General features: G+C 35.4%; 4 protein-coding genes across 4 annotated transcripts in view; 2 read left to right on the forward strand and 2 right to left on the reverse strand.

Annotated features, from left to right (window-relative positions):
- The window catches only part of slow (slowdown), a 48,514-nt gene extending 45,954 nt beyond the window's left edge, over positions 1 to 2,560 (reverse strand). Inside the window, exon 1 of the mRNA XM_067356072.1 lies at positions 2,429 to 2,560. The gene's annotated coding sequence lies outside the window, so the exon portion shown is untranslated. The remainder of the gene's footprint in view (positions 1 to 2,428) is intronic.
- Positions 2,003 to 21,128, forward strand: Dhc1 (Dynein heavy chain 1). The gene is made up of 34 exons (XM_067356042.1): positions 2,003 to 2,092; positions 2,431 to 2,664; positions 2,725 to 2,879; positions 3,000 to 3,223; positions 3,380 to 3,657; positions 3,794 to 3,967; positions 4,061 to 4,290; positions 4,522 to 4,721; positions 4,849 to 5,072; positions 5,181 to 5,356; positions 5,442 to 5,624; positions 5,741 to 6,139; positions 6,326 to 6,576; positions 6,879 to 7,130; positions 7,273 to 7,436; positions 7,508 to 7,765; positions 7,829 to 8,057; positions 8,324 to 8,997; positions 9,232 to 10,037; positions 10,170 to 10,377; positions 10,593 to 10,979; positions 11,089 to 11,261; positions 11,324 to 11,690; positions 11,886 to 12,080; positions 12,146 to 12,284; positions 12,384 to 12,660; positions 12,855 to 13,296; positions 13,593 to 14,950; positions 15,021 to 18,598; positions 18,699 to 18,925; positions 19,103 to 19,414; positions 19,513 to 19,964; positions 20,300 to 20,594; positions 20,680 to 21,128. Exons 1-34 carry the CDS (start codon positions 2,003 to 2,005, stop codon positions 21,064 to 21,066), a joined length of 13,998 nt encoding a protein of 4,665 aa, XP_067212143.1. The 3' UTR covers positions 21,067 to 21,128.
- Positions 21,129 to 21,376: 248 nt separating this feature from the next.
- Positions 21,377 to 24,105, reverse strand: LOC105676059 (RISC-loading complex subunit TARBP2-like). The gene is made up of 3 exons (XM_012373650.2): positions 23,966 to 24,105; positions 22,800 to 23,264; positions 21,377 to 22,722 (listed from the first exon to the last, which is right to left on the reverse strand). The coding sequence occupies exons 2-3, from the start codon at positions 23,151 to 23,153 to the stop codon at positions 22,045 to 22,047; spliced, it is 1,032 nt and encodes a 343-aa protein (XP_012229073.1). The 5' UTR covers positions 23,154 to 23,264; positions 23,966 to 24,105; the 3' UTR covers positions 21,377 to 22,044.
- A 34-nt stretch (positions 24,106 to 24,139) lies between these two features.
- Positions 24,140 to 25,365, forward strand: mRRF1 (mitochondrial ribosome recycling factor 1). The gene is made up of 2 exons (XM_012373651.2): positions 24,140 to 24,834; positions 25,045 to 25,365. Exons 1-2 carry the CDS (start codon positions 24,140 to 24,142, stop codon positions 25,286 to 25,288), a joined length of 939 nt encoding a protein of 312 aa, XP_012229074.2. The 3' UTR covers positions 25,289 to 25,365.
- Positions 25,366 to 25,457: the final 92 nt, after the last annotated feature.

The following is a 25,457-nucleotide window of genomic DNA, read 5'->3' on the forward strand; positions in this document are numbered from 1 at the left end:
ATATATACGTCGATGTAATCGTTTTATATATATGCATATATACATCAGAGAATGATTAATTAACATCTGCAACATGTTGCGCGGACATTGATTGATTATAATGATCAAGTACATAATTCAAAAGCAGCTTTTGCATTCACAGTGGATTAATCAATAACGGCCTATATTATTTCACAAATCAGTTATTTCTTAATGGCAAATAATATCATATCATTTCAGTCAAATTGCAATTTAAACTCCGTATTGATAATGCAAATTATAGTCTTGCGAATATTTAACGATAAGTAGAATCAAAATTGTCTATTTTTAAAGACTTCTTATTTTACTTTATAATATTTTTGGAGACAGTAATAGAAGAATGAGGAAAAGTGACAGATATATAGAGCGAAACAAGGAGGATGAGTGCTGGCTAAAAGGCGGAGAAACGCAGTTAATGTCGCATTAGGGCGCAGACTGCAGAAAGGCGTGCATCGTTTCGTGGTGTCTTGTTCGCAAAAGAAGGTCTCGGAAGACTCGCGAGATGACGGAAACTAGCGACGAAGCCAGAGTAAGCAGAATTGCAGAAACCATTAGTAATAGTTTAGATATGTCTATTTACGAGAATAGCTTAGACAAGTGTTATCGATTTATCCGAGCATTATGCCTGGTTCCCATCGGTACCAGGAGCAACAGCTACCGAATTACCATATTTCTTACGTATGCCTGTGTGGATATAAAAATGTATGCATATGAAATGTCATGCGAGATATATTTCCGCTTTTTAAAATCTTTCAAACAATAATATCGGTCAAAAAGTTGGACGTGTGCCCTTTAGCGAATTTACGGTAGAACCTGTCAGGAAGATTTATTTTCTAACTTTGCGAAAGTTTCCAATTTGCAACTTTATCTGCCAAATCGCACGTGCCGAAAACAAACTAATAAAGTGCAACGCGCAACTTTGCACGCAAACGACACTTCTACATCGGATACGTAGAAAGCAATTGCGTGTCGGTTGAATCCAGAATTTCGTACAATGTTCTATGTATGTAAAGTACGATCAACGTGGCTTATTTTGCGACATCACGTGTGTATAAATGTTGTATTAAGATTTTGCAAGTCATATCCGTAAACAGTAGATCGCGTGCTCGCATAATTTGATTACCATGATTGATAATCCTTTGATTCTCGTTGCATTTATTATTGCTAATCCATGGAACATTACTCCAGTATCTTCGAAATTTAGAAAATTTCAGCATGTACGTGAATGATTGTATGCAAATTGCGTATCCTCCAACGTTCTGAGCGTAGCATTGAATAAATCAAATTAAAAAAAAATATAGCATTTGATAACAAAATTTGAACACGTTGAATTCTTTGGCAAATTAATTACTGCGCTATAATTCCGTATTCTCGTAACAAATAAAATGTAAATTTTAATTTTAGTGTAAATTTAGCTATTTTTAATTCACAAATAGTTTATACACATTAGAATATCTATTAGCTCGCTGCTACTGTCATATCTTACATGTCCAATATTTTCTAAATGTAACAAAACACTTTTTACAATATAATATGTCTATTTTACCAAAAAGGTCTTGAGATTATTTTTAAATAAACTCGCAGCATGTAGAGTGTATGGCATATTATTAGCTAGTAGTAAAAATAGTTGTTATCAAAGATCTGATAAGTATCTGAACGTATAATTTACGTTCGTTCGTGCATGACTTCGCGTCTATAGGAATTGCTACATTTGCTGCGACTACATTTGCTGATTCCTAAGGAAAACATCTACGATATAGTGATATCGACTACCAAGGGTCGAGTCGTGCGGAAATTCCCACACGACACGAATGGTGCGTCGAAGGGCGGTGCCAGACACGAAATCGTGGCACTGTGAGCCATCCCCTTTCACCACCTTGCGCGCCTGTAGAAATTTGCTGTAGATTAGGGTAGCTTTCAGTGCAACTTGCACCTCTCTACTCAGTGAGCTTTGAACGTAGCCACGTGTCACTTTCTACCCGTCATGTTCGTACAAGGACCGCAGATTATCAAGCAGAAATCGGACAATTCCGAGAACGGTAGCGACGAGGAAGGTCCTGAAGATGCTCTCCAGGTTAATGCTTCGCAGAACCGACTTGATATCAATAATATTTCGAATAATAAAAGAAAAATACCATTCGACAAATTCAGTTGTCGCCAATAGTGGCAAGAATATGTTTCATATGCATCATTAATTTTGAACGTGTGCTATCAATAATGCATATTGATAATATATTTATTATTAGCTAAAATTATAAATATTGAGTGTTCAAATTAATATGCAATTAGTTCAATTAAATGCGCACTCGTATTATAGATTCGATAAATTTAAATGTAATTGAATATTATTAATTCTTGCACATTGTTGACATGTTATAATATCATCTGTGAAAATTATTGCTGTACTTACAGAAACGGCGGGAGGAATGCGAGAGAAAAGCGAGACGGGGGGAAATGGATCCCCGGCTGGAGTTCGCTTTTCAGCTCTTGATGGATGCGACGCAATTGTCTCGTCACGAAGTTATGGATAACGTTTTTGAAGGTGATATGCTGGATGAGATCAATCAGTTGTTTGTGCCTCATATGAGATCCACTCTTGTTTGGTACTATCAAGAGGTTGAAGAGCCCGAACCTGCGACTGATACGGTACAAGATCGTCAATTTTTAAACAATTTAAACCACAAATAAATTAAAAAATCATTAAAGGTACAGCCAAAGACGGTAGCTTCTAGAGCAGCTCCAAACGCAACTGCATCAAAAGTAAAGGAGCAAAAAGAACCGAAAGAGCCACCGAAGAAGAAGCTTTTTCTAACTGACGGCTGGCAAGTGCCTTGCACAGGCATTTGTATTTTTATGTTTAGGTGAGATTACCAAATTTCAGACTAATAATTATAGCATGCTGCTTTGTGCTATTTGTCGCACTATTTTGAAAATATATTAATTATTGTTAAATTATTTTTCCTTGCGCATTATTTGTATAGAATCAGCGTGTCGAAGCAATTACCGGAGGAAGGATTCCAAAAAGATCTGTACACGGGTGTGATAGATACAATGAAAACAGGTGTGATCACTTCTATCCAGAGAGTCGTGGAGCAAGTGTTCATGGATGCGTTAGCACATCCCGGCGCGGAAGGTGAAGATGATTGCTCGATGATTAAAAGTCTTTTGCTGCCGGGTTTGAGATCTTTCTGCAGCGCTCTGAAAGGTGGGTTTTGCAAATTTCTATACAGTTCTGGACTTTTGCTTTTGTGTCGGTGTAAAAATAATTTTCTTCTCATATCACGGCAAATCGAAAAAAATAATTACGTTACGTGATAAACTATTGTGCTGTAAATATTTGCTCATATTTACATATTTGCAGTTTGCGAGAAAGTAGCACTTGAGGGCAGTATATTCAGCGACTGCGAACCGATGATGACAGAAGTGCACAATTTCGAAGACGCAAAGGCTTTCATAGCGAAAGAGAATGCCGTTGAACAAGTTGAGCAGCGAGTGAAATACTGGATTAAGAAACTCAAAGACTTTATGGCGGAAAGTAAACAAGTTAAAAGAGAAAACGATAACTCTGGACCGCAGCAAGAACTTGAATATTGGAAGCGACGAGGCGCGCAATTTAGTCAACTAGTCAACCGTTTACAGGTTTCATCATATACTTCTCTTATGACTCTCTCTAATTTTGCATATTAAATTGCGTAATAGCATATTTTATTTTATCAACTTATTTTAATGCTGTGTAAATTAATAGCTCGTATTTTTGTATATTAAAAAATTGCAGGATCACGAAGTCATTATGTCACTTCTGTGTTTGCAAGTTGCACGATCAAAGTTAATTAAAGACTGGGTTGACGCAGAAGATGAAGTGACCTACTGCTACAACGAAGCAAAAGATAACGCGAAATTTATCCAAGCACTCGAAAAGTGTTGTCATTGCCTTTACCTTGATGATCCTGTAAGGAAATTTTTTCGCAAGGCATTGCAACATAACTTAAATCTTAAATAATGCAAACATTTTTGGATTATATAAAGACTTTCATATCCGTAGGTCAAAATGCGAGATTCGCTTGTGTCGCTATTGCAGACCGTTCGACTGATATACAGCGTTTCGAGATATTATAATACTTCGGAAAGGACAAGTTCATTGATGATTAAAATCACGAATCAGATGATTGCTGCTTGTCGAGATTATGTCACGAAAAGAGGCCGGGAAACGGTTTGGGGGCAAGATCGAGTAGCCGCTCGATCGAGACTTAAACATTGTCTACGTCTAAACAAGTAATAATTAAATTTTGGACAGTAATATTATAAAAATTAATTAGTAAATTTTATTTTTTTTATTATTATTGTAATTTTTTCAAGTTTTTCGTTTTTGCGAGAGAGACAGAATAAGCGTTTAAAAATTTTTTTTTAATTCTGTTGAGAATATGAAATTTTATATAATTTTCAGTTCTTGTTTATGACAAAAAAATATACATATTAAGAAATAACAATTAATTTTCATTCAAGAGCCTACAGAGAGACATACAGATTAGTTCGATGTTCGCCAGCAGTCACAGAACAAGAATTCTCCTTCTCGGAAACCCATGTTTTCGGCCGATTTGATGCTTTTTGTGCTAGAATTCGTAAAATTCTTACTATGTTTGACCTCATACAGGATTATCAAACTCTTTTTGAGAGACGAATGGAAGGATTGCTTCTTGGAGAAGGTATAACATGTAGCTTTGATGTAGCTGACTTTCATTACAAGAATTTTTAGCTGATTTTATTATTATAACCCTGATCCAATCAACGAAAGAATATTTATTGTATCTGTATTGTGTATAAATTTTACAGCATTAGACGAGGCCATGAAAACCTTCGAAGAAGCCAAAAAGATTGCGACTAGCAAATCTTACGATTATTTGGATCCAAGAAACATTGATTTTGACACTGATTACGATGATTTCATGACAAAAACAAACACATTGAAAGAAAATATTGGCGATATTATTGAAAAAAATTATGCCGATGTGTGGGAAACGCCGCAGGGCATACGATTTTTAACACGATTTGAAAAGGTGATTTGAGTAGATAATTTCTTAATAAATCGACAAAAAATACTGATATTGCAACTTTCAAAAATTGCTTACTTTTTTTCGATTCAATCTCTTTGTTTCTGTTATAAGGTGAGCGAGAAAATACCGCTTACAAAACTGGAGGAAAAATATAACATTGTCGTGAGATATAGCGACAGAGAGATAGATCGGATTTTAAAGTTATTCAAACGGCAAAGAGATGATCCACCATTGCCAAGACACATGCCACCTATAGCTGGACGAATGACTTGGGCAAATTCTTTAAAGTAAACAAAACAAATTATGTATAAATTGAAAATATTGAAAAATTTCGAAAACAATTCTCTAAAAAGCATCGTCAAATTTTATTAGAGTACATCTGGACGAATTGACGGCGTCCGTGTCAAATCATCCTGTTTTAAAGACATTGCCACTGACCGTCGACTTGGTGAAAAGATATAACAACGCCATTGCTATTCTGAAACAATATCAGGCTGATATCGCTGAGATTTGGACGCATCAAAATTCCTGGGTCATCGAGGATTGCTTAAAACAGTTAGATTTTAAGATCAATAACAAAAACTTTTTTAAAATAGCTCTCTGGACACACATTATAAGTATTTATATTATAAACAATAAATAATTATAAAGAAATCAATTTTACATAACAGGCCACTGCTCGTAGTTGACGAGAAATCAGCGAAAGTGAAAGTCAACCTAGAAAACCGCGTCGTTCTTCTGTTTCGTGAAGCCGATTGTTTGGCAAAAATAAATTTGGAAATTCCAATTGTTGCGCTAACAATATTAGCGAAGAAAGATTATTTTACGCTGATCACAGACTCTCTCCAACTTCTGATCGAAGAATTCGTTTCTACCGCCAAGCGCGTGAAATTGGAAGTTCGCCCATTGTTATTACCGCATTTAGTTTGCGTTGCATCTTTATTAGAACCTGGTTTAACAACCTTGACGTGGACAAAGCCAGATTGGAAAGATTTCTGTCAAAATACAAAGGAACAGATCAAAACCTTTGACATTCTTATCACAAGAGTTCACGATGTGTACGATAACAGGTACGTATAGAATAAAATATACGATTACCTGTTCTGAAAATAAATTTTTTATAATAAAAGAAATATTAATATTTAAAACACCAAATCAGATTATAAAAAAATTAGGTAAAGAAGCTTTAGGAAACTATACAAAATTTTAAAAAATTATAAAAATTAATTTAATAACATAATAACTTATCTTCCTAGGATTTTTCAAGTATTGGAAAGTATGCAGAAAGTAACTCTACATGCTCTACCGGAATCCGATCAACCATGGATGATAGAAGAATTCGTAGAGAAGAACGAGGAAATATGCAGAACGGCAACAGTAGATTTACATCGTAAAAGTACGATGATCGAAGAAGCGGTGGAAGAAGTATTGCAGCTCGTTAGAAAAGCTACAGATAACTTTAAAAACAACGCTAATGCTGACCAATTTGATTTTCTTACTAATGAAGGTAATTCATATCAATTAATGATTAGCGATTGCCGATTAATATTAGTCTTCGCAATCTTGTAATTCAACTATATGAGATTTTCTGCTGAAATTTAACATTTTTTGACGCACAGATGCATCATATATTTTACAAGTGCTGTAATTTAACACATTTATATAAATTTATTTATTAATATAAATTATAAATACGAGTAATGAAAATTATTATTTTGTTAAAGTAATAAAAAAAGATCTACATCCACAAAAAATTTTCAAAATACGTTAAAAATGCAAGAATAATTTTTGTCTTGTTGGAAAATAAAGGATTAGAAGGAGAGCAAGCAACGGAACAAACTGTTCAGCAAGATTGGTCCATGGTATGGAATTACTTTGACGATCCCCATCAGTTACTGACAACACCTGGCAGCTTATCCAAAACCATGCAAGAAATGGTTCGAAACGCGGTGTCCGAGATGAGACGATATTATTCCAGGAAAATCGTGGACGTATTAACAAAAGTCACCAGAGTATCGCTAGACGCAATCAGGAAACGATTTATTCGGGAACTTGATTCGGGTAATGCCTTAAATTAAAATTCTTATAAAGTTGGTAAAATTCTTGTAATCTTTTATCGCGTCTTGATAATAACAGTATAATGCTCGATTACCTCCAAATTTCAACAAAACAAAAATTTTCAGAAAAATGTTTCTTTTTATAGAAGTCGCCCCAAATCCGGTGTTTCTATTACATGCGACGTTGATGATTCCGGCTGTAACAGTCAAACCAAGTCTAGATGACGTTCAAGAAGCGCTGTCATCAGTTGGAAAAATTATCTCGAATGTCGCGAAAGGAGTGGCACAATGGAATTCCAGAGGTAGCAAGGTAAAAAGATAACAGTAGAATTTTTTATACTATTGTCCAGTAATTATTTGTGATCCCGTTTTTTTTTTTAGAGCATGTGGAAAAATCTACCTTTTCCATCCAAACGAAATTTAGCCGACGTCGTGTTGCGGGCGCAAAATAATTCCACAAAACAGAAGGAAGAACCGGAAGACTTGAAAACTAGAAGACGAAGACTTTACAAAATTCTGTCCGAAGAGAGACCTGTATTCCCGATTCAGGAAAAAAATTTCCATACGCTGGTTATGGACAACAAAGAAATCATTAAATTGCTGGGAATGTTGAGCACTTGCACGGTGGAATTGCGACAGGTAAGGCACAATAGTACAATGAATTCTGATATTTATTTACCGAGAAAATTATTGTACCCACAGGATCTAACAGACTTTCTCGATCGTTGGAAGCCTTATAAGTTTCTGTGGAAAAACGAACGCAGTATGCGAGAACTGCTTCAAATCTCTTTGTCAGAATTTGAATCTACTCTTCGCAAACACAGTGAACTAGAAGATCGACTAGCCACTGAGCCGGATATGATTATATTCGGTACATCGATCGCTGTATCAACCGAAAAGCTGAAATATGGACTTTACACGGAAATAAAAGGTAAGTATCGCTGATGTTCTGAATATTAAGACTACGAATTTGATTATTTTAAATATATAAATAATATATTTAGAAAAATAATTCTTTATTTAATTCTGCAAATAAATAAGTAGTTTAAAATACAGAATGTTTGATAATGTCCGTCCAACCACTCGTGTGCAGGTAGAGCGCGGTAAACTGAACAGAAAGGCTTTATCATTTTGCAATTTTCGCAATAATAAATTTCGCAATAAATAATAAAAATTCAATTTGATAATTTCCTTCAGGTTGCACACATAAGATCGGTCAGGCAATGAAGAAAAAGTATCGTCGCGAAATGGAATACGTTTATGCACTAATTAACGAAATGGATCGCAAATTGGATCACCAAATTCGCGATCTCGACGACGTGCGTCTCATTATGGATACTTTGAAAAAGATTCGCGAGCAGGAGGTTGACATGGAACTCAAAATTGATCCTATCGAAGAAGCTTTCAACATAGTCACTAGATACGAAGTGCCCGTCGATCAGGAATGTTTGGAGCAGGTCGACAATTTGAGAGACACTTGGCAGAATTTATTAGCGCGAGCGCAAGAGAATCACGTGTTGCTGTTGACATTGCAACCGCAATTCGAAAATGATCTGAAGAACAATCTCGAGAAATTCCGCACCGATAACGAAATGTATTGCGAAGAGTACAGAGTATCCGGACCGATGCAACCGGGTTTGAGCCCTCGAGATGCTTCGGATAGACAAATATTGTTCCAGAACAGGTTCGACGGTATGTGGCGAAAGCTGCAGACCTACCAAAGCGGCGAAGAACTTTTCGGCTTACCTACCACGGACTATCCGGAACTTTCGCAAATCAGGAAGGAGCTGAATTTACTGCAGAAATTGTACAAACTGTATAATGACGTCATTGATAGAGTCAGCAGTTATTATGATATTCCATGGGGTGAGGTAAGAAACTGTGCTATTTGCAATTCTTCAAAAATATGTGAGACACATTAGAATATAATTATAACACTTATACATATACTGTGCGCAAATCTCTTTTCATATATAAAATATTTGTATTTATTATTAAAATGTATTTATTTTTTACTTTAAATTCTTTGGGTAAATTAAATCTTTCAATATCTCTTTTTTTTTTAATTAAACTATATCAATATAATAATTATGTAAATTATTTAGGTTAATATCGAGGAGATAAACAATGAGTTAATGGAATTCCAAAATCGCTGTCGTAAATTGCCAAAAGGTTTGAAAGAATGGCCGGCGTTCTTCGCACTTAAGAAGACAATCGACGACTTCAACGATATGTGTCCCCTTCTCGAATTAATGGCGAACAAAGCTATGAAACCGCGCCATTGGCAAAGGATTGTGGAAATCACGGGATACTCTTTTGATCTTGAAAGCGAAGGTTTTTGCCTGAAAAATATTCTTGAAGCACCGTTGTTGAAATATAAAGAGGACATCGAAGATATTTGCATATCGGCTATGAAAGAAAAGGATATTGAAGCCAAATTAAGGACAGTGGTAAACGAGTGGTCGTCTCACGAGTTGACCTTCATGACATTCAACAACAGAGGAGAATTGTTACTGAGGGGAGACACAACAGCGGAGACCATCGGCCAGCTGGAGGACAGCTTGATGGTCCTCGGCTCGCTCATGTCAAATCGTTACAATGCGCCCTTCAGAAAACAAATACAACAATGGCTCACAGATTTATCGAATACGAACGAGATTCTCGAGAGATGGCTGCTCGTACAGAATATGTGGGTCTATCTCGAAGCGGTCTTCGTGGGCGGCGATATCGCGAAACAATTGCCGAAGGAGGCCAAGAGATTCAGTAAAATCGACAAAAGCTGGCAAAAGATAATGCAACGCGCCCACGAAACACCGGGAGTTGTACCTTGCTGCGTGGGTGATGATCTCTTAAAGCAACTTTTACCACACTTGCAAGAGCAGTTAGAGTTATGTCAAAAGTCTCTGAGTGGGTAAATATCCTTGCGATAAATAATATGCGCATATCCTTTTCCTTCTTGGTTTAAACTTTTAATCATAATTTTTTATCAAATTTCAATTGTCGACATCTCTTATTAATATTTCTTGTATAAAAAATGTTTTAGTTATTTAGAGAAGAAGCGCATGATGTTTCCAAGATTTTTCTTCGTTTCGGATCCTGCACTCTTGGAGATACTTGGCCAAGCGTCTGATTCTCACACTATACAAAATCATCTACTCTCTATCTTTGATAATACACGTTACGTGAAGTTTCACGATATCGAGTACAATAAAATGACGGCCATTGTTTCATCGGAAGGCGAAACTATACAAGTAAATAATTTAATTAAATAATATATAGACAATTTTAATCTAAAATAAAAAAAAAAGATTTAATTTTAAGCAAATAGTATTTGTAACTCGTTTCAATTTTTTATCTTAAACTTGACAGTTTTGTGTAATAATTTTTAATTTCTTAAATTTATGTGATATAAAAGAAATATGCTTTTTAAAAATAAAACTAAAGTTGTTTATAATAATTTATACAGCTTGAAAAAGCAGTGAGAGCAGAGGGTTCCGTAGAAACATGGTTGATGCAGTTACTACAAACATCGCAGCTCTCCTTGCATTCGATCATTCGTAATTGCTTCAGCATGATCAATGATGCAAATTTCAATCTATTAATCTTTCTTGATAAAATGCCTGCCCAGATAGGATTGTTAGGTATTCAAATGATTTGGACGCGAGATGGTGAACTGGCCTTAGCTCAAGCTCGGGCGGACAAAAAAATTATGATTGAAACAAACAATAAGTTCCTTGATCTTTTAAATACTTTGATCGATCAAACCACGAGAGATCTTACTAAAATAGAACGAATTAAATTCGAGACATTGATCACTATACATGTGCATCAACGTGATATCTTCGACATATTGGTATGTTGTTAAATTAAACTTTCATTAGAAATATATAACGTATCAAAAATATGAATGATTACAATTGCAATGAAACAGTCAATTAATAACCGTGTATTCGATTTTTTAGTGCCGTCTTAACGTGCGATCTGTGAATGATTTCGAGTGGTTAAAACAGTGCAGATTTTATTTTAAAGAAGATTTAGACAAGACTTCCATACTTATCACCGATGTTCAATTTACCTACCAAAATGAATACTTAGGATGTACCGAACGATTGGTTATTACGCCATTAACCGACAGGTAAACACAATCATAAATTGGATTTTATCGCAGAAATTATGTTAACAGTTTTCATGTTTTAGATGTTACATAACTTTAGCGCAAGCCTTGTCAATGTCAATGGGAGGAGCTCCTTGCGGCCCGGCAGGAACTGGGAAAACTGAGACTGTAAAGGACATGGGGAAGACCTTGGCGAAGTATGTCGTAGTTTTCAATTGCTCCGACCAAATGGATTATCGAGGATTAGGTCGCATCTACAAAGGATTGGCGCAAAGTGGCTCGTGGGGTTGCTTCGACGAATTTAACAGAATCGAATTACCTGTTCTATCTGTTGCCGCTCAGCAAGTCGCTGTAGTACTTGCTGCGAAGAAGGAAAAAAAGAAGCAGTTTATTTTTACGGATGGAGATCAGATCGACATGTGTCCAGAACTTGGAATATTTATTACTATGGTAAATACTAACAAAGGAGTAAATTTAACGAAGTATAATAAAAGGCTAAAGCAAATAATTAATTTAAAAAATTTATGATTCTTGTGTAAATTATTGTTATTTTCATTATTTACATATAATAGTTAATTGAAACACAAATTACTTTGAAAAATAATGTATACAATGTAATAAATCTCAATGTTGTATAAATTGTAGAATCCTGGCTATGCAGGAAGAAAAGAACTGCCGGAAAACTTGAAGATACAATTTCGCACAGTAGCTATGATGGTGCCTGATCGACAAATTATTATACGCGTAAAGCTAGCTAGTTGTGGATTTCTGGAGAACATCACGCTAGCTCGTAAATTTTATACTCTTTACAAATTGTGCGAAGAACAATTAACCAAACAGGTAACGTCAGTGATGTTTATAAAAGAAGACAATTATCTTGACATTTTGCAACATATTGGTTGTAGGTTCATTACGATTTCGGTCTGCGAAATATATTGTCTGTATTAAGGACCTTAGGAGCAGCCAAGAGAGTCAATTCCAAGGATTCAGAGAGTACGATTGTCATGCGTGTTCTAAGAGACATGAATCTTTCCAAACTCATAGGTCATTATGCTAATTAATAGCAATTAATGTGCAGTGATTAAAGTGATTAAAGTGCACACAAACTTCTTATGCTAAAATATATGGTAATTTCTTTTACAGATGAAGACGAACCGCTTTTTATATCCCTTGTAGCTGACTTGTTTCCTAATCAAGCCCTAGAAAAAACATCGTATCCTGAACTGGAAGCAGCTATTAGTGAACAAGTGGAACAAGCTAGTTTGATTTGTCATGCGCCGTGGGTGCTGAAATTAATACAGCTTTATGAGACGCAAAGAGTAAGACATGGAATCATGACTTTAGGTCCAACCGGTGCTGGCAAAACTACGTGCATACATACTTTGATGAAAGCATTGACGCAAATTGGCGATTCGCATAGGTAAATCAATTTATATAAACATATATTAATTTATATAGTGTTTACAAATTACACAAAATATCTTAGAATTGCAAATTTTTTTTAGCAATTTTTATGAAATAAAATAATAATAATACGTATCTAAAATATTGTTTGTCAAAACTGCGAGTAATTAACTGCGGCTTAATTTCATTGACTTAACTTCCTTATTTTAGGGAAATGAGAATGAATCCTAAAAGTATAACAGCCGCTCAAATGTTTGGTCGTTTAGACGTAGCTACCAACGACTGGACAGACGGAATTTTCTCAGCTCTGTGGCGCAAAACGCTGAAATTAAAAACAGGCGAGCACGTATGGCTAGTGCTTGACGGTCCCGTTGATAGCATTTGGATAGAAAATTTAAATTCCGTATTAGATGATAACAAGACTTTGACTCTAGCCAATGGCGATAGGTTATCAATGGCGCCAACGTGTAAAATTATTTTCGAACCGCATAATATCGACAATGCTAGCCCTGCAACTGTTTCACGAAACGGAATGGTGTACATGAGCTCTTCAGGATTAGATTGGAATCCAGTTGTCACCGCTTGGCTAAAATCACGATTACCGTTGGAGCAAGAAGTTCTCGAGCAGTTGTTTGCGGACTCTTTCGCACAGGTAAATTAATCGCAGATCGTAATTATATTTTGACTTAATATAATTTTAAAAACATTTGCAGTTTATTTTTATCTTAACTTAAGGAATTATATGATTTAGCATTGCAAAATAATTGAACAATTAAAAAGATAAAAAAAATTAAATCAGTTTCTATGTTACTGCATATATTAAAGTTTAAATGGTAATAAATTAATTGTGATAAAATTTTAATGCAAAATAATTTTGTATAAAAATATAATATATATATTATGAAAATTGTAAGTATGAACTATGTGAGTAAATTTTGAATTTTCTAGATTTATTCGTGGAGCACTCAGACATTAATACTCGCTATCGATGTTTTGCAATGTAATATAGTGAGACAAATGCTTTGTCTACTGGAGGGCTTAATACCTCCCGAGGTACCAGTAGAAGAAGCCGAAGATGAAGATATGGAGAAAGACAAACCTGTCCCTGTAACAGCAGAATATCTGAAACGTCTTTATGTGTTTGCATTGGTGTGGGGAATAGGAGCATTGCTGGAAACTGCTGACAGACGGAAATACGACACGTATCTTCGAGAAAATTTCAATACTTTGGATCTACCGACTTCCGATAGATATTTAGATGCCACGGTATTCGATTTCTATGTCACAGAAAAAGGCGTGTGGGACACATGGACAAGCATGGTGACTAATTACGTCTATCCTGAATATTCAACGCCCGACTACAGCAATGTCTTGGTACCCATACCGGATAACGTGAGGGTTCAATATCTGATCGACCTAATTGGCCGTCAAGATAAAGCTGTGCTGCTAATAGGCGAGCAAGGATCTGCAAAAACTGTTATGATGAAGTCGTATATGAAGAAAGCAAATCCAGACACGACTTTGAGTCGCTCCTTCAATTTTAGCTCAGCGACCAGTCCATATCAGTTCCAAAAAACCATCGAGAGCTACGTGGAAAAACGGATGGGAAATACATTCGGGCCACCAGGTGGCAAGAAAATGTTAATTTTTATCGACGATGTAAATTTACCGCAAATCAACGAATGGGGCGATCAGATAACTAACGAAATCGTCCGACAGACGATGGATATGAAAGGATTTTATTCTTTGGAAAAACCTGGCGATTTCACTGCGATTGTGGATGTAACTTTCCTCGGAGCCATGTGCCAACCCGGTGGCGGAAGAAACGACATTCCCTCGAGACTCAAGAGACAATTTTGTATTTTTAATTGTACGTTACCTGACAATGCATCGATCGATCGAATCTTCAGCGTTTTAGGCGAGGGACATTACAATATTAAAAGAGGATTCTCGCAAGAGGTGCGTCAGCTCGTCAAGAAAATGATTCTCTTGACTAGAACGCTTTGGGAAAGGACGCGGGCAAAGCTGCTGCCAACGCCTGCGAAGTTTCATTATGTTTTCAATCTCCGAGATCTCTCCAGAATCTGGCAAGGTATGGTCGGCACGTTGTCGACTGTCATCGATAAGGAAAGTGTACTGATGCTACTTTGGAAACATGAGTGTTCGCGAGTATTCAGCGACAGGCTTACAATACAAAGTGACAAGGAGTGGTTTGACGGGGAAGTTGTGCGCGTCGTAGGCGATATTTTAGGAGAGAAATATATAAGCATGCTGGATCAAGATCCTGCGTTCGTCGATTTCATGCGGTGCGTAATCAATGAAATATAATTAACATAAAAATAATGTACAATATTAATGAATTTTGTTTAATTATAGAGATGCTCCGGAACCAACCGGTGAGGAAGGCGAAGACGCGGATGTGGAACTTCCGAAAGTATATGAACCTGTTTATGAGACTCAAGTGTTAAGAGAGAGATTAGATATGTTTCTGGCACAATTCAATGAAATGCAGAGAGGTGCTGGAATGGATCTAGTATTTTTCCCCGATGCCATGCTGCATTTAGTGAAGATATCTAGAATCATTAGACATCCGAAAGGCAATGTGATGTTAGTAGGTGTCGGCGGCTCTGGCAAACAAAGTCTCACAAAGCTATCCTCTTTTATAGCCGGATACAAGACATTCCAAATCACACTAACTAGATCTTATAACGTAGCCAATTTCTTAGAAGATCTTAGATTTTTATATCGCACCTGCGGTGCTCAAGGCAAAGGTACAACATTTATTTTCACTGATCTCGACATCAAGGAAGAGGGTTTCCTCGAATATTTGAATAATATTTTGAGCTCCGGAGTTATCAGCAATTTATTCACGCGTGACGAGCAAGCGGAGATCATATCGGAGTTGACACCCATTTTGAGACGGGAAAATCCTAAGAGAACTCTCAATAACGAATTGGTGATGGATTTCTTTTTGCAAAGAACCTGCCAAAATTTGCACGTCGTTTTCTGTTTTTCTCCTGTTGGCGAAAAGTTCCGAAATCGCGCTCAACGTTTTCCGGCGCTCATCTCAGGCTGCACTATAGATTGGTTTCAACCTTGGCCTAAGGACGCTCTGATCTTGGTTGCCAAGCATTTTCTTAATGATTTTGAAATTGCTTGCACTAATGATGTGAAAATTGAATTGGTAAACGCATTAGGATCGATACAGGATATCGTTTCAGAAACTTCGGTCGAATATTTCCAAAGATTTCGGCGTGCCACTCACGTGACTCCAAAGTCTTATTTGAATTTTATCGGTGGATACAAAAACATATATCGATCTAAGCAATACGAGCTCGGCGAAGGAGCCAAAAGAATGGACACGGGCTTAGCGAAACTCGAGGAGGCGTCGATATCGGTTGAAATTCTAAAGAGGGACTTAGCCGTAATGGAACAGGAGTTAGTTCAGGCTTCCGAGAAAGCCGAGACGGTACTTTTAGAGGTAACGGAGCGAGCAATGCAGGCTGAAGCTTTTAAGAATCAAGTGCAAAGAGTGAAAGAAAAAGCAGAACAATTGGTAGCCTGCATAGCTGATGAGAAAGCGCTGGCCGAGCAAAAACTGGAAGCTGCGAAGCCAGCGTTAGAAGAAGCGGAAGCTGCTCTGAACACTATCAAACCTGCTCACATAGCAACAGTGAGAAAATTAGGCAGGCCTCCTCATCTCATTATGAGAATTATGGACTGTGTACTGATATTGTTTCAACGTAAAATCGGATCCGTTGTGCCCGACACCACTACGCCATGCCCTAAACCTTCGTGGGCAGAATCTCTAAAACTCATGGCAAGTACAACGTTCCTGTTACAATTACAAAATTATCCGAAAGACATAATTAACAACGAGATGGTCGAGCTACTGCAGCCGTATTTTAAGATGGAGGATTACAATATGGAAACAGCTAGGCGTGTATGCGGCGACGTTGCTGGTTTGCTATCGTGGACCAAGGCTATGGCGTTTTTCCATTCCGTTAACAAGGAGGTTCTGCCCTTAAAAGCAAATTTAGCACTGCAAGAGGCACGATTGAAACTCGCTATGGAGGATCTGGCGAATGCCGAACGGGAATTGTCCGAAAGAGAAATGGCTTTACAAGCAGTCAAAGAGCAGTACGATACCGCGGTAGCGGAGAAGCAAAGATTGACGGAGGCTGCAAATGTGTGCCTGAGAAAAATGACAGCTGCGACAGCTCTGATAAATGGATTGGGCGGCGAGAAAATTCGATGGACCGAGCAAAGCGGAGAATTCAAGATTCAACTAGGACGATTGGTCGGTGATGTTCTGTTAGCGACCGGATTCTTGTCATACTGCGGACCTTACAATCAACAGTACCGCGCGAGCTTAGTAACTGCGTGGATGAATATATTGACCACTAAATCTATACCTTTTACTAAAAATTTGAATATAACAAATATGCTTGTTGATTCTGCAACAACGTCAGAGTGGACACTCCAGGGATTGCCGAACGATGAGTTATCAGTACAGAATGCGCTTATCGTCACCAAATCCTCGTCTTATCCGCTTCTCGTAGATCCGCAGAATCAAGGAAAAATGTGGATTAAAAATAAAGAGTGCACAAATGAGTTGCAAATTACCTCGCTGAATCATAAATACTTCCGGACTCATCTTGAAGATAGTCTTTCATTAGGCAGACCGCTGCTAATCGAAGACGTCGCGGAAGAACTCGATCCGGTGCTCGATAATGTGCTCGAAAAGAATTTTATAAAATCGGGATCCATCGAGAAGGTGATCGTTGGCGATAAGGAGTGCGACGTGATGCCAGGATTTATGTTATATATTACTACCAAGCTACCAAATCCAGCGTACAGCCCAGAAATATCCGCGAAAACATCGATTATCGATTTTACCGTGACAATGCTGGGTTTAGAAGATCAATTATTAGGCCGAGTGATACTTATGGAAAAAGCTGACTTAGAAGCGGAAAGAGTCGCTTTATTCGAATCAGTTATGACTAACCAGCGTTCGATGAAGGAGCTTGAAAGTACATTATTGCATAGACTCACATCTTCGGAAGGCTCTTTAGTGGATGATGAAGCGCTTATAACCGTTCTTCGTGAAACCAAGATCACGGCCGAATCGGTGAATGAGAAATTACAAGTGTCTGCTCTTACCGAGAAAAAAATTACCTTGGCACGCGAAGAATTTCGTGCGGTTGCGTCAAGAGGATCTATTCTGTACTTCTTAATAGTTGAAATGAGCAACGTTAATGTGATGTATCAAAATTCATTGAGACAATTCCTGACAATCTTCGACAACTCAATTACGAAATCTGCGAAGAGTCCTATTACTTCCGAGCGGATAAATATCATTTTGCGTCATCTCACATATGAAGTCTGGGCGTTTACTTTGAGGAGTCTCTACGAAAGACATAAAGCCTTATTTACATTGATGCTAGCCATGAAGATAGACTGTCATAAAAATGTTATTTCTCACGCGGAATTTAACGCTTTTATAAAAGGCGGTGCATCATTAGACCTCAACGCGGTGACACCAAAACCGTTCAAGTGGATACTCGATATAACATGGCTAAACTTAGTTGAAATAAGCAGATTGGAAGCATTTTCGGATGTTTTAACAAAAATTGAATTTAGTGAAAAAGAATGGAGAATATGGTACGAAAAGGAGAAGCCAGAGGAGGAAGAATTACCCTGCGGCTATCAAAAGAGTCTCGATGTGTTTCGAAAGTTATTGCTCATCAGATCGTGGAGTCCTGACAGAACGTTGTCTCAGTCAAGAAAATATATCACTGAATCATTGGGTAAAGAATACGGCGAGGCGAAAATATTGGATTTAGAAGAGACGTGGCTAGAGTCTGAACCTAGAACACCACTTATATGCTTATTATCTATAGGATCCGATCCAAGCCCTCAGATTACAGCATTAGCCAAACAAAAGACGATTTGTAAGTTTGCAATTATAATTCTTCTTTTTGCAAGCTAAAATTTTTCCTAACAATATTAAAAAGTGTAAATATATTTGCTGACAAATCTCTAACATTACAGCATTAAATTCGGTGTCTATGGGGCAAGGCCAAGAATTTCATGCTCGAAGAATGATTAACGAAGCCATGAACACGGGCGGTTGGGTTCTCTTGCAAAACATCCATTTGTCATTGCCTTTTTCCACAGAAGTGATGGATGCTCTTGTCGAAACGGAAACTATTCACAAGGTGTTTAGACTCTGGATGACAACTGAAGTGCATACTCAATTTCCAATCGGCTTACTACAGGTTGGATTTTTCATTTAGTAGACACATCAGTATGTCTCTTTCTCTCGCATAGGAAGAGGAAAGAAGAGCGATTTTGCAGAATAAATTTGAAAAATAATATTAAATGTTATGTAAAAAGTATAAGATTTTACTAATATAACAATTAAGAAAAAAGTATAAGATTTCAATATGTTTCAGATGGCAATCAAATTTACAAATGAGCCACCTCAAGGCATAAGAGCTAGTATGAAAAGAACTTATCAAGCGGTAACTCAGGACGCGTTGGATTACAGTTCTCAATCGCAATGGCCACCCTTGTTATACGCTGTTGCATTTCTGCACACCGTCGTACAGGAAAGGAGAAAATTTGGACCGCTCGGCTGGAATGTACCTTACGAATTTAATCAAGCAGATTTCGCAGCATCAGTTCAATTCATACAGAATCATTTGGACGATATGGATCCTAAAAAAGGCGTTTCCTGGCCAACTGTCTGCTATATGCTTGGAGAGGTCTCCATTTATTTGTCCATTTACTTTCATACAAGCAGTGCAATTTAGCAACATTATACTTTTCATAATTTTCTATCATACGTATTTTTTTCACACAGGTTCAATACGGGGGTAGAGTTACGGATGATTTTGATAAGCGATTATTAACCACTTTCACGCATGTCTGGTTCTGCGATGTATTGTTACGACCGGGCTTTGAATTTTATCGGGGATACAAAGTACCTCAAACGAGAAATCTTCAGGGATACCTCGACTATATCGATAGTTTAGCCGCTACTGACACACCGGAAGTTTTTGGACTACATCCAAATGCCGACATTACCTATCAAATTAACACGGCAAAAGGCATACTCGATACAATTCTCAGTGTACAGCCGAAAGAAGGTGGCGCGCAGGGGGGCGAATCTAGAGAAAATGTCGTATATAAATTAGCCGATGATATGCTATCCAAAATACCGAAGCAATATAATTCTTTCGAAGTGAAAGAAGCGCTTCAAAGAATGGGGCCGTTGTTGCCAATGAACATATTTCTGAGACAAGAAATAGACCGGCAAGTATTCGTTTTTGTCTGTCGCATAGAATAATTTTTTTTAATATTCTGTAAAATATTATTATTTACTTACTGTTAAGTCTGAATGGTGTCCGAAGTTAAGGAGACGAAGTGTAAGATGACGATGACACGTAACGTAACGGTTATAACTTTCTATTTATTGTAATACACAAAACACGTAAACACGCGCGTCGCCACACACGACTAACTAACTAACTAACTACAGACGCGACTGTGACATCTCGCGGCTTCGATCCGCGATATCCAACAATTTACAATTAGTACTAAAAATATATAGTACAAATTATCATTTTTCCTAATAATAATCTTTTTAGAATTTCGAGGGTCATCAAGGAAGTAAGAAGCACTTTAACAGACTTGAAACTAGCTATTGAGGGTACTATCGTGATGAGTCAAGGCTTGCGAAAATCATTGGATTCGATGTACGACGCACGCATCCCCGACAAGTGGTTGAAAATATCTTGGGAATCGGCAACTTTAGGGTTCTGGTATACGGAGCTTTTGGAAAGAGACCATCAGTTCAGACAATGGTGCAATCACGGCCGTCCTAAAGTATTTTGGATGACTGGATTTTTTAATCCGCAAGGATTCTTAACGGCAATGAGGCAGGTGAGAGTCAAAATTATATTAATAAGGAAGTTTAAGTTTATCCCAATTTTAGCTACAGAAAATACACAGAACAAATTAATTTCAGGAAGTGACCAGAGCACATAAAGGTTGGGCTTTAGACTCCGTGGTTTTACAAAACGTCATTACACGCTATAATAAAGAGGATGTTAAAAGTCAACCGCAAGAAGGAGTCTATGTTTACGGTTTGTTTCTAGAAGGTGCATCGCTCGATCGGAAAGCTGGCAAACTCGTTGAGAGTAAACCGAAAGTTCTCTATGAACAAATGCCGGTTATTTATATTTTTGCGATAAATACTACCGCTGGTAAAGACCCAAAATTATACGAATGCCCTATATATCGAAAGCCTCAAAGAACGGATGCAAAGTACGTGGGATCCATCGATTTTGAAACAGATTATAATCCTCGACACTGGACACTTCGAGGTGTAGCTCTATTATGTGATATTAAATAAAAAATTTGTAGCAATTTGTTTGTTTGCAAAATAATTTCAATAAAGAAGCATTCAAAATCGTATATTGATAATCCGCTTTTTTGTAAAAATTGAAAACGATCAAGTTTATCAACACGATTGAATGAAAAATACTAATAGGCAAAATAAAAAAGAAAAAGACATTTAAGGAATCAAACCTTTCAAAAAAGATTTAAGTTTGATTCCTTAAATGTATAGTACAATGTATAATATAATACTATAAAATATATTGTATTATTTATCCTAAATTGGATTATCAACTAATTAGAAAATGTATTAATACACTGTAATGTATATTTTAAATAATAAGTTTATTTTATATCCAGAATACAAGATACATAAAAGTTTTTATTGTTTCACTAATAAGAACATAAAAAGAATATTTATCAAGAAACGTAAAATTTTTTTTAAATAACAGAAAAAAAAAGGAATATTTAATAAAATAAATTATAAGAAATTCTAACAACATCATTCTGCCATTCCTCTAAAATAATATTTATAGAAAAAGAACGCATTTTCAAATCAACACTTGTTTTAATACATGACATTTATATCATATAACTAAAATATTAGCAGTCTTTTGAATGATTAGATTTTCTAACTATAGTAATATAAAAATATATTAGTAAAAATAAAAATATTTACCTTTTTTTATTTTTCTGCTCGGAATAATACATATATGATATATTCTATCATGTTGAATCTTTTATCACACAACTTAAACTTAAAAATAATAAGCAAATTTAACATTTTATACAAGTAGGATTAACAGATTATCAACTTAAAAAACTTAAATTTTAAACCTTTCTAAAAATATAAGTGATGCATAAAATGCTTAAAAAAAAAACTTTAGTACTTTTTAGTACTTTTACTCAAAATACGTTAGTATTTTAGTACCTTTATTAGTACTGTGTATTATATAAAAATTTGTTTTGCATTTGTTAATCCTATTCCAGTAACTTATTCTGACAAGAGTATTGTTAAAGAGTTTATTATTTGAAGTAATGCTTCCCAAGAAGCAATTGTCTTGTTGTTTCCTTTACCCATCTGCGTGATAGAAGGGCAAGTATTAAGCACTATTGCTGTGACGAAACATTTACCATTTGTTTCTATCTCTTTCATATTAAGTGTTATATTGGCATCTGATAATAATGTTTCTACCCTAGATAACTTGTCCATTAAGAATTCATTAGTAACATATTCATGTGAATTGTCGGAAAGTTTATCAGGAAAGATACAACGCAGTTCTTGTAATATTTTACTGCGTTTTTCTGCTTCCAAGGAATCTTTCAATTTGATGTGATAATCATCTAATTTAATACCTAAATTAACCATTTTAGATTTTATCAATGTCTGATAACACTCTCTTGCATTCTTATTCATTGTTTCTATGGAATCTGAAGATTCTTCTTCATCCTCGTCTATTTGCAGATCATTTAATCCATCCACAAGACCTTTTATTCTTTCCACCATCCTTTTTGCGGCATCATGCTTTGCTTGTTTCTTTGTTGTTGCCACTCCATCTTCCTTAAAATTAGATACTGTGCATCTTATTGTGAAAACTCTAGCATGTGGTGGTCCAACATCCCGGACAAGAATATATTCCGGGTCTTTCAAGTGATTTTCAGCACAAAGCTCCTGTAAGAATATAAGAATATAATCTCATAGAAATATATGATTATAATATTAATTATATAATTATAAAAGACAGTTACCTGTAATTCACCTATAGCATTAACAAATGGTACATTTGCTGATATTTTTGCTGGGAGCGGACTAGAATGGAATGGAGATCTTGAAGGAGACTGTGCTGGTGTACTCGCAGCTGGTAGCTGCGGATAGTTTCTATGTTTAGCAATCTCTGTTAGCATAGCTTTAGCAGCCTCATGTTTAGCATCTTTTTTACAACGGCCCATACCAATTGCACTGAGGCCATCACATGTCACTTTGTATGTAAAAGTATTTACGTGGCGACCTCCACCATCATGTATCAATTCATAATCAGGTATCATACCCTGTTTCACCATCATTTCTTGGAGAATAGAAACCGGTGTCTTATTCATGTTCATCGAAATAGAAATCGCTTCTTTATCAGCAATTTATTCAACACTGAAAATTGCGATTACTTGTTTTCAATGTTGTCCTTAGTTCTTATTCGTCACTGTTCATAGAAAATTACTCTGAAACAATAAGAATTGCAGTGTTACTTAATTGATAACTCACAATAAAACTCATAAACAAAGTAAATAATACACCATTTATTTATGTACAAATACATAGAGCAATTTGCAAAGAAAAATATATTTTACAAAAACAATTTTACAAATCTAAATCAATAATATCAGTTTAATATCAATTTAGAGATATAACTTGTTAGTATACTAGTTTGCAATACAACTGTTTTTCATGTACAATTATAATCAGCATAAATAAAAGCGTATATGGTTGTAAGATTTTGTAACATTACGTAATTTATTAACTAAATCTTATATTTTCATATATAAAGTACAAATATGTTGCTAATTACAGAGTTAATTTGTGCAATTCATTCATGTCACATATTGTAAACGATACAGGATGTGCTTTAAAACTTTATTCGATCAAATTTATAGAACTACATAGAAAATAGATAATGGAAAATAAATAAAATAAATTAATAATACATGGCGATCTAACTCAAAATCGAAATAAGAGGTTATAGAAGCACCTATTTCTAACCTATCACAGAAATAATTATAAAACTCGTAACCAGTTATACTGTATTTCGATTTTTAAAACAAATATGTTGTATTCATAGCAAAATTTCGAAGCACATATTTTCCTATATATTCATTGTACATTTAACGTTAAATAAAATCTATGAATTCTACTGTTCACTCACCTTATATGTTCCGTCCAGTTGATACATAACCTTGCACAAAAAAAGGTTAGATATTCTAACCTTTAATGTGTCTTAAATGTGCGTGAACAATTGAAGCAAAGTTAAAATATATACAGTCTTTTATATTGTTTAAACACAACAAAAATTGCCAAATGGATATCTCTTATTATCCGAATGTTGGATAATCTTAATACTATACTATTATTATATTGTAATTATACTAAGCAATCTTTTGTAACAATAGAGAAAATGGGAAATATCGGCATACTCTTTACCGCTAATATTCAATTAAAAAGTTATGCAATAATCTCAGCATTAAGACCTATGAAAAACTATTTACATCACTTTGCATTAACTGAAGGAATATATTATGTGAAAAAGCAGCCCAGATCTCTGCAAGTTATTCAGCACTGTGATATTTCAAATTTTTCATTTTGCAATTGTGTCAAAATGACTAATGTGAGAAACTTTTCTGTGACCTGTGTATTGGCGAAAGGCAAAGACCGTGGCAAAGATAAAAAGAAACAAAAAGTACAACATATTGATTATAATGAGATGGAACAAGTTATTGATGTTAAAAAACTAACATCTCAATTTGAGAAGACAATTGAAATCTTAAAAAATGACTTTGTCAAAAATTTATCAGTACGATCCAGTATGGGTGCTATTGAAAATTTATCTGTAAAATTTGAAGGCAAAGATTACACATTGCAAGAGCTTGCACAAATCAGTCGTAAACCGAAACTAGTAGTGCTAAATGTATCTAGTTTTCCACAAGCTATTCCTGACATTCTGAAAAGTCTTATGAAAAATCAAATGAAGTTAAATCCACAACAAGATGGGACTACCATTTATATTCCTACTCCTAAGTAAGTTTTAAAATTGCTGTTCTTACTGGAAATGCTTTCAAACTCCAGTTATTTTTATTTTTTGCATTTTTCTTATATTTTAATATATTTAAACTTTATGTCATAAGAGAACTAAAGTTTCAAAATATTTAAAAATTAAATTACGTCGATTCTGATAGTTTTATTTTTTCTTTAAACATTTTCTTAAAACATTTACATCTCTTCTTACAGAGTAACGAAGGAACACAGAGAAACCTTATCTAAAAATGCAAAAAATTTTTATGTGAAATGCTGCGAAAATATTAGAGAAATACGCAACAAGCAAATTAAGACAGTAAAACAAAAGGAAAAGTTAGCAAAAGATTTGGTATTTAGGATAGAAAACTATATAGATATTCTTAGCCATCAGTATACGAGTGAAGCTGAAGAAATGTTGGAAGTAAAACAAAAAGAATTGTTAGGTGATTCTGAATAAATATAACAAATAAATATATACATACAAAGTGTGTAAAGAATATTTAATTATATAATAAAAAAAAAAGTATACATATACTCATTTTTATAATTTTTTATCTCATATTTTGCTCCTTCTTTAACATTATAATGATATGAATTATAAAGAGTCATAATTATTAAATTTATAT

Source organism: Linepithema humile, chromosome 5 (assembly GCF_040581485.1).
Source record: "Linepithema humile isolate Giens D197 chromosome 5, Lhum_UNIL_v1.0, whole genome shotgun sequence".
NCBI lineage: Eukaryota > Metazoa > Arthropoda > Insecta > Hymenoptera > Formicidae > Linepithema > Linepithema humile.

Coding starts and splice junctions, on each gene's coding strand:
- Dhc1 (XM_067356042.1), top strand. CDS start 2,003: ATGTTCGTACAAGGACCGCAGATTATCAAGCAGAAATCGGACAATTCC. Junction 2,880..2,999: donor ATTTGTATTTTTATGTTTAG/GTGAGATTACCA, acceptor TTATTTGTATAG/AATCAGCGTGTCGAAGCAAT. Junction 5,073..5,180: donor TTTTAACACGATTTGAAAAG/GTGATTTGAGTA, acceptor TTCTGTTATAAG/GTGAGCGAGAAAATACCGCT.
- LOC105676059 (XM_012373650.2), bottom strand. CDS start 23,153: ATGAACATGAATAAGACACCGGTTTCTATTCTCCAAGAAATGATGGTG. Junction 22,723..22,799: donor ATGCTATAGGTGAATTACAG/GTAACTGTCTTT, acceptor ATATTCTTACAG/GAGCTTTGTGCTGAAAATCA.
- mRRF1 (XM_012373651.2), top strand. CDS start 24,140: ATGTTGGATAATCTTAATACTATACTATTATTATATTGTAATTATACT. Junction 24,835..25,044: donor ATTTATATTCCTACTCCTAA/GTAAGTTTTAAA, acceptor CTCTTCTTACAG/AGTAACGAAGGAACACAGAG.